The 8,864-nt window shown below is 33.8% G+C and overlaps 1 protein-coding gene across 3 annotated transcripts; it reads left to right on the forward strand.

Annotated features, from left to right (window-relative positions):
- The first annotated feature begins 4,670 nt into the window (after nt 1–4,670).
- On the forward strand, nt 4,671–8,309 carry LOC108995548 (phosphatidylinositol transfer protein 3). 3 transcript variants are annotated; one of them, XM_018971129.2, is made up of 6 exons: nt 4,671–4,884; nt 5,754–5,862; nt 6,161–6,337; nt 6,418–6,516; nt 6,598–6,843; nt 7,817–8,309. In XM_018971129.2, exons 2-6 carry the CDS (start codon nt 5,797–5,799, stop codon nt 8,114–8,116), a joined length of 888 nt encoding a protein of 295 aa, XP_018826674.1. In that variant the 5' UTR covers nt 4,671–4,884; nt 5,754–5,796; the 3' UTR covers nt 8,117–8,309. The 3 variants fall into 3 exon arrangements, with proteins under 3 accessions (XP_018826674.1, XP_035547137.1, XP_035547138.1); XM_035691244.1 differs by having other exon boundaries at nt 4,677–5,059; XM_035691245.1 differs by lacking the exon at nt 4,671–4,884 and adding an exon at nt 5,396–5,506.
- Nucleotides 8,310–8,864: the final 555 nt, after the last annotated feature.

Consider the following 8,864-nt stretch of genomic DNA (forward strand, 5'->3'; position numbering starts at 1 on the left):
AAAAACCCAATTTTACTCTTATTTTCTCCATTCTATCACAACCACACTTGGTCTCTACAAGAAAAACCAAGTTGGGAGACTTTGTTTTTACCAAAAGGTGAAGCTCCTAAACTGTTCGAGGGTTCCCAAGCCCTCGACAGTTCCAACTCTATCAATTCATAACTATTGGTGGGGCTATTCAGCAACCTCCACTAATATGGCCTGAGTTTGGCTCCTTCCAAGTTTGAACTTGTTTTTTAATTTCTTGGTGGCATTATTGGTACTTGGATTCTCCACATCATTAACAGGTCTCTTAATGTGTGTCGCTATATGAGGGTCTCTAAATCTACTGCCCTCTTGCTATCCTTTTCCATGTATTACCATTCAAATTCTTAATAGTAGTAGAATTAGGCAACTCATTATGCATGACATGAGTGTGAGCAGATGCAGTCTTCTTTGAATTTAGGAGTTCATTTAGTGGGATATTATCAGTTTCCACAAAATTATCATCCACGTTAAGGGGAATACCAAAGGATTGAGGACTTACCAAGTTGGTATTAGAAACAGAATCAATAGGGATTTCCTTAGTTTCCATAGCAAGTCTTCCTTGATTTTGGGAAGCATTGATAGTGAAAATACACCCCTCAGGGTCCTCATTAATAGTAAGATTGCAGTCAACTGAATCCTCCTCCCTTTCCTTATTATTCTCTCCATTATGATGAGGTTGATTAGTGCCGTCACCCTTGATACTTGCCGCTTGCCCCATAATAAGTGCCTCCTTTTTCGCTGGTGATGAAGACTTTCCAAAATTGGGACTGCTGCCACCCTCCTCAGAATTCCATCAACGGGGGGAGCCATGATTGGCCTACTCCAAGGAACCACCATATTTTTTCAGAGCCAAAACATGAGGGAAAGAAGAAGTTGCACGTAACCACTGGCCATACTGCTATTGAGGCTGAGTACCTCGATTCGACTATGAATACTTTCCATGCTTTAATAAACCACATTTTAAACAAAAGTTTGGAAGTCTTTCATACTTGAAAGTGAGCCAACATTGTTTGCCTCCAGTCTTCAGGATATGACCTCGAGGCAAAGGCTTAGTGACATTAATTTATACTCTTGTTCTTAAAAAGTTTTCCCAACCATACCTTTCATTGTCAACCTCCACATCAAGAACCTTTTCCAGTGCGGAACCAATTTTGACACCCATCTCCATGGTCATACGTGCAAAAAGGAGATTGTGAATTTGAATCCAAAATGTCTCTACCTTGAATTGCGCTTCAGTAGGAGATAAAACTCCTTCAAACTTGTTCATGCAAATCAGGTAACGATCAAAAGAGCATGGCCTCCCTTGCATAACCTTTTTCTTGTCTGAGTATAGTTGACATTCCAAAAGAACTATGTTCCGACCAAATTCCTTGAACGTGATCCAACCCTCAATGTTCCAAACTTTGGCCATAGTCGACTTAAAGGCTTCTTTATTTGCTGCTCTATCATTAAAAATCATAGCAAGAAGGCAATGTTTGCCTCTGATATTTGTGGACAACATTGCATCCTTCGAAAGTGCAATCTCCTCTTGCTCTTCTTCCATCAACTTCAAAGATTCCCAACGACGAGTAATGTCTTCCGTCATTTCACTAAACCTCATCATACTCAAGGTCTAAGAGGCAACCAGCTTTGTCAAAGACGAAGCATAAGCACCCCACCCTTAAGAAGGAGAGGACCACACTATTCTCAAAACAAACGAAAGAGTTAAAATCCTATCATCAATTCTGTTGGTTTCCTTTCACTCAGTCTATATAAATTTGGCAAGTGCAAAATGTATATTTTTTTTTGTATTTTTTTCCAAACATTTTTTAAAACACTTTGAACAATTTTTTTTGAAAAAGAAAGAAAGAAAGAAAATTTAAAAACTCATTTAAAAATACTTTCTTAATAATTAAATAAATAGAAAAAAAAATCGATAGCTTTGATCGGATGCATCATTTTCCTATAAATTTGCCGTCTGTTCTCTACACTGTAAATATTACTAATCAAATTTCCAAAAGTGGTAAAATCATTATATAAAAAGAGAATTTTTATCATATCAATAAAACCTCAATTCTTAATCTGAAATATTATAAATATATGAATTTCCCTATAAAAGATAGATTAAAAAGAGTCAAATTTAATAAAAAGATAGTTGCAGAGTAGTTTGCAGCTTTTTTTTTTTTTTTTTAATTGGCAAATTTGTATTAGAATTAAACAAAATATATAAGAGGTGAGAGAGAGTGTGTGACGCCAACAGAAAATCCATTACAGAAATTGTACACCACACAAAAAATAATACTGATTTGTGTAATCCAACTCATAGATTCATTGGATGCCACATATCATTCGCATTCGACACTGTATATTATTACAGGAAAATGATTTATACAGTTTTAAAGTATGCACGATGCAATTCGTGTAATTGTAAAATTTTTATAGAAAAATATTTTTTTATAATAAATCTTATTATTTTTTAAAAAATATTTTAAAAAATCGTCCGCAAGATAACCAATTATGAAAATTGTGATCTAATAATATCCAAATAAGTGAAGGGAGATACTAAATGGAAAAGAGTATGCAAGATTGTCATTTTTTTGTAAAATAATTGTGTGAGATTTGTTTATTTAAAATTCATACAAATTATTAAAAATATCGCATGATTATATACATATATTATTTGAAAAATATTAAAATCACCGACAATGGGTCTCGATTATTATTTTTATTTAATGATTAAATGAGTGTATATATTTAAGGTGCGTAAGGTGTATTTGGATTCTTGCAAATCGGGCACTCTTGGAAAAATACCTAATAATACTCAATAATTACTCGCATAATCACTTTGGAGAAAAAGTCATCATCCTGTACATACTTTTGTGAGTGGAGAAGAGTCTTTATGATATTTTTTTTCCTTTGCAAGAAAGACTCTCTCTCTCTCTCTCTCTCTCTCTTCATTTTACATTACTTTAAAGAACTAAATGCTGCAAACCTCAAATTTTTCTTGACATGTAATGATTCTTTTTCATTTTTTTTTAGAGAATACATGTAATGATTCTTGAACATGCCATTTCTTTAGCAATACAATATATATTTTCCTTTTTCGTCTCGTTTGTTTTTATAAATATTATTATCTCATTTTATTTAATTTAATTATTATAATTTTATTAAATTTTTATAAAAAATAAAATAAATAATTAAAAATTTTTAAATCTTAAAATAAAAATAATATTAAAAAAATATATTCTGATAATATTTTATTTAATTTTAAAATTTTATTTGAACTAATCTTATTTTATGTGCGAAAACAAATAAAAATGATCTCCAACGTGTGATAATTTGTAATTCGGCCACGTTGATAATTCTATTTCTAAATAACTCATGTGAATATTATTCCAATTGCACATGAATCTATTCCAAATTTACAATTATATTTTGATAAAGGACGGTGCTACTCAGAGATGGAGTCCATCGGAATCACCACCGAATAGTAAAAAATTGTTTTTCTTTTTTATTTTTCAAATATTTTTTAAAAAAATAAAAAATCTATATTCATCTTAAAATAATTAAAAAAAATAAAAATAAAAAAATACATTCGGTGGCCACCATCGGTGACCACTTATGTGGGAGAAGCAATTTCTTATTTCTTTACTTATTTATTTTCGTAGTTTGTTTTTTTTCTTTTTCTTTTCTGTAACGTTCCGTACGATTCGCAGACGATGCTAAAGCCACCCGACTGTTATATATATTTCTACAGTGACAGCCCCTCCATCCACTGACATGTCTGACTCACGTGTGTGGAAAGAACATTATAAATATAAGAGACAAAAAGCGGGGTTCGACTTTTCTGTCACAGTGTCCACTTTGTCAGTGCACGTGTTTTGCCACTTTGAGTTACTGCCAAACACCAACAGGTTTTTTTTTAAATGCAATTAATTCAATAATTCCTACTTTTTGTGTGTTATATATATATATATATAATGATTAAATTTTTAATTATTTTATATCAAAGATGATGAAAAAAATTTGAGTCCAATTACAGGCACCGAAAAAATAATCTAAATGAGTTTACCGAATATTTTTTTAATCATCATAAATATTTTTAAAAAAATAAAAAATTTATAACATTATAAAAAAATATTTTTTTAATTATTAAGTAAAAAAAAAAAAACTCATTTGAAACACTATATGGATTCCGAATTCAGACCAAAAGTATTTCTGAAAAAATTTTAATTAAAAATTAAGATGAATACATTGAATAGAATTTCCTTCTCAAGTGATAACTAAGGTTGTGTTTGGATGTTGAAGTAAGTTGAGTTGAGTTGAGTTGAGATGATAAAATATTGTTAGAATATTATTTTTTAATATTATTATTATTTTGAAATTTAAAAAAATTGAATTATTTATTATATTTTATATTAAAATTTAAAAAAATTATAATGATGAATTGAAATGAATTGAGAGGAGTTAATCAAACAAACGAAGCCTAAGAACATCTTCCACAGAATGTGGTTACCGATTGGTCCACCGAATGTGTTTTTTATTTTATTTTTTAAAAAAATATTTAATAAATTTTAAAAAATATTAAAAAAAAAAAAAACAAAAAACTTTTCGCCTATTCGGTGGATATTTCGGTGGAATCCCTCTGTGGAGTAGCACCGTCCAAAGAAATAATATCTTGCGCTCGGTGCCACAGACAGACAGAGTAGCTCCAAGGACCAAGACGCTTGCAGGCTGATCACTTTGACTTTTCCTTCATCTTCCTTTTCCACCATCTTCTCGCTGGTCCGATCCGCACTCCATCGTTGAAATTCCATGTCATTTCTGTGAAGAAATTCACCCATCTCTCTCTCTCTCTCTCTTGTGGAGGAGGAGGAGGTACGCCCAGTTTTCTTCATCTTGCGTGCGCTTTTATATGCCTGGTTTTGTTCTATTTTCTATGAAAAAAATCCGCTCGTATATTTGTTCTTTGTGATGTCTGTGGATTTTCTCGTTTCCGATTTTTGTTGGTCTTAGTGGATGGAGCTGCTCTTTATGCTCACTTGGAGATCTTGTAAGTATTATTATTGTTCCGGACTTTTGTCACAGTTTCCTCTAAATCTCTGTTGTTTCTGAGAAAACAAGGAAAAACTCTTGATAATCAACTCATCAGAAACATGAGACTCCTCCCGCCTTAAATAAGTGGAAAGAAATGTTTTTTCTTCCTATTACATTAAGTGGAAAGTATCATCCTCTGTTCTTTGATTTCGTTTATATGGCTTCGTTTTGCGAACATAGAAAGAAACACCTACTGCAGTTTTTCTTCTTTGAATGAGAACGGGTTCGCGCGGATTTCCTTTTTTTTTTTTTTGGAAAACGTTGGGGGGTGGGGATCATGCTTCATCTATTGATGCACCATACAATTTGAGTGGCAGTGTCATTATTGTAATAAAAATTATAATTGTATTAACGGCAACGATTAGTATCCAGGGAAAACTCATGCTTCATCAGTTGATATAAGGTACAATTTGCGTGATAATGTTTTTCCTAGTCATATCATAATTACGTACTTTTTATCATTCCTTGAGTTGATGTGATCTGGTAATTACTTAAAAGTGATGACAGAAGATCTCATGTACATATCTCAGTGGATTTCCTAACTCATAAACAATAATAAATATCTTTCAGATGGGTCCTATGACTCATGCCTTTTTTGTTCTGTTCACCAGACTGTTGAGTGTCTTATGTAATGTTGTTTAATTTTGTAGGTTAATCTTGGTTTAAAGTTGTGGTATTGAACTACCAGTAGCCATGTTTGGTCGTTGGAAAAATTCTCATCATGATCAGGAGAATGATCAGCTGCAACCTGAGTTAAAGGTACTGTAAGTTGGAATTTATGGAGTTATGAATACATTAACTTCATTTGCCAATATTGAGCTCCTTGCTGTTTTTACTTGATCCTGAAAACTTTTGGAGAATATGGGTTTTTCTTCATGTTTTAGCTTTATCCATATAGCCTTGTTCTATTCGGTTTAGTGACACGTTCGGTAGGGGATTATGTGAAAAGAGAGCTAATTTGTTTTTCATATCATTGATAAGTACTTCTGAAGCTCCTCACAAATAATATCTTTTGGTTAACTCGCCAATATAGATGATGTGATTATTATACGTGCAGGTCAATGAACTTAAGACTGCAATCGGACCCCTATCTGGACGTAGTTTACAGTATTGCACTGTAGCATGCTATAAAAGATATTTGGAAGCTCGGAACTGGAATGTAGACAAATCAAAGAAAATGTTGGAAGAGACACTCAATTGGAGATCAACCTATAAACCTGAGGAAATCCAGTGGGTATGTTGGTTTTAATTTTCCACAAAGTCAGAAATTAATACTGATGACAGGTGACACTTATGTTACAATTTTGTTGCCAGAATGAAGTTGCAATGGAGGGTGAGACTGGAAAAGTATACAGAGCAAATTTTCATGACCGACATGGGAGGACCGTTCTTATTTTGAGACCTGGAATGCAGGTAGAGTATTTATTTATTCAGCACTGCTTATTTTGTTGTGCTTAAAGGTTTTAGAAATTAACGCTACTACAACTATTGCAGAACACTAAATCTTTAGACAATCAGATGCGACATCTAGTTTATCTCATAGAGAACGCCATTCTTAACCTTCCAGAGGGTCAAGAACAGATGTCATGGTTGATAGACTTCACTGGGTGGTCTATAAGCAACTCTGTGCCCGTTAAATCTGCTCGAGATACTGTCAATATTTTGCAGAACCACTATCCTGAGAGGCTAGGCATAGCATTTCTGTACAATCCCCCACGGATTTTTGAGGCATTTTGGAAGGTTTGTGTTCTTCTTTCCCTGAGTGCATTCTGCTTCATCAATGAATGGCACAATGATGACTATAATTGAAATTAGGTAGATGAATGAATACATGCTAAGGAAGAAGATTTGGACCATTTTGATGTGATCCCTGGTGCAGAAGAGGCCCATATGGTTGATGTCGATAGTAGAAACCAATTTAAAATGTGCTTTATGCACTACGAAACTAAAGCATTTAAAAATTTCTCCACAACTAGGGGGTGTTTCCTTACCAGACATGGTGACTTGAACCCAGGTCAATTTTCTTGGAGTGTTGATTTTTTTATTAGGTTTAAGACTACTCACCACATCTTCGAATATGAAGATTGGGGAGAATGAATGTTATTTGTTGGCTAAACATAGGCCCTTTTTAGACCAAGTTGCTTCGTAGTTTGAATGCACTACAAACATATGCTTCTATGAACCCCAAAGGGTTGGCCCAAGTGGTGAAGGTCTTGGTCTTGGGGTATCACTCCCTTCAAGGTCCAAGGTTCAACTTTTGAGAGTGCGGTGCACGGGACCGGAGTTTATTCTGCAAGAGTGGGTCCGAAGGGCCCTACCTTGGAGAGGTTCCCCTACATAAAAAAAAAAAAAAAAAAAACCATATGCTTCTATGCACTAAAAGTTCCAAATATCCTTGTTAACATTCTATTGCACGCTGCTTCCCTGCCACCCATACGTGAAGCACCCTTATGCTCCTCTTTATCCTTAGAAGTTTGAAAACATAAGATGAACTTGCTGAGATACTCTTCAGTAATCATGCAGAACAACGAGATAGACTTTGACCAATAGTTCTTAAATTCTGGTTACCTTTCTGTTTTTTAACCATTTAAGATCCTGATTTTAGAATGCATGTAACTTATGTAAGATTCTGCTTTTCATAACATTTTTTTTTTCTTAAAGAGAATGGTTTCTGATTCATAACTTGCTATACTTCCATGCTTCATGCTTTCAGATTGTCAAGTACTTCTTGGATGCCAAGACATTCCAGAAGGTGAAGTTTGTGTACCCTAAAAATAATGATAGTGTGGAGCTCATGAGGTCGTATTTCGACGAGGAAAATCTTCCTAAAGAGTTTGGGGGAAAAGCCATGCTAAATTATGACCATGAGGAGTTCACTAAACAAATGACTCAGGATGATGCCAAATCCGCTGCCTTGTGGGGATTTGAAAACAAGCTACAACATGCTGGAAATGGATATTCAGGAGCAGAGGTGGCTCCAGAGCCAGTGTCTCTTGCACCACTGGCCGGATGAGCCAGGTAGCCTTCCTGTATTCGCAATAGAGTTTTAAACATTCTATCTATGCCTGAATGATTCTTGACAAAAAGAAATAGTCTTTATTCAACTCAGAGCAGCCATAAATGTTGTTCCATGTTAAGGTAAACTGATACAATCTTAACTGCATACTATTTATAACAGGGGGAATTTTGCCCATTTTGCCCATTTATACTTTTATCTTAATGCTGATATCACCCTCTAAAATTTCCTTGAAACAAAGATATGAAACTAAAATAAGCAGATGATGGGTTTCTTTCTGATTTATCCCCGTAATAACTTTCTTTTATGTTGCATCCTATGTGAAATTAACCATGGGTTTGGATTCCTTAAAGAGTTGTTCCTATCCAAGCTTTAGGACTAGAGTGGGAAAGATAAACATATGAAGTGGGTTCTATAACATTTATTGAGCACATAATGCCGAATGAGAAATAGATATCTATGAATGCTAAAAGTCCCATAATTTGTGTTTATCTCTCTCCTATTTTGGGCCTTGGAGTTCGAGAAGGAACGCCACTGATAAACCGCCATTTCCTCTCTCCTTAAGACATTGGTTGTGTAAAATCTTAACCCCATATTAATTGTTTAGATAAAATTAAGTATTTATTATTATTTTTTAATAATTATGTTATTTTTTAGGATTTAGAGTTTGGGTTTAAATGGGACTAAATTTCAAATATTTAATCATGGATCAATGTTGCAAGAAACAAACCTTTAAGATAGTGTA

The sequence above is a fragment of the Juglans regia genome, chromosome 6, assembly GCF_001411555.2.
Source record: "Juglans regia cultivar Chandler chromosome 6, Walnut 2.0, whole genome shotgun sequence".
Classification (NCBI taxonomy): Eukaryota; Viridiplantae; Streptophyta; class Magnoliopsida; order Fagales; family Juglandaceae; genus Juglans; species Juglans regia.

Bases quoted from the DNA above. Each gene is read 5' to 3' on its own strand.
- LOC108995548 (XM_018971129.2), top strand. From the start codon at position 5,797: ATGTTTGGTCGTTGGAAAAATTCTCATCATGATCAGGAGAATGATCAG. The intron at 5,863-6,160 runs GTACTGTAAGTT...TTATACGTGCAG, and splicing joins AGCTGCAACCTGAGTTAAAG to GTCAATGAACTTAAGACTGC. The intron at 6,338-6,417 runs GTATGTTGGTTT...TTTTGTTGCCAG, and splicing joins AACCTGAGGAAATCCAGTGG to AATGAAGTTGCAATGGAGGG.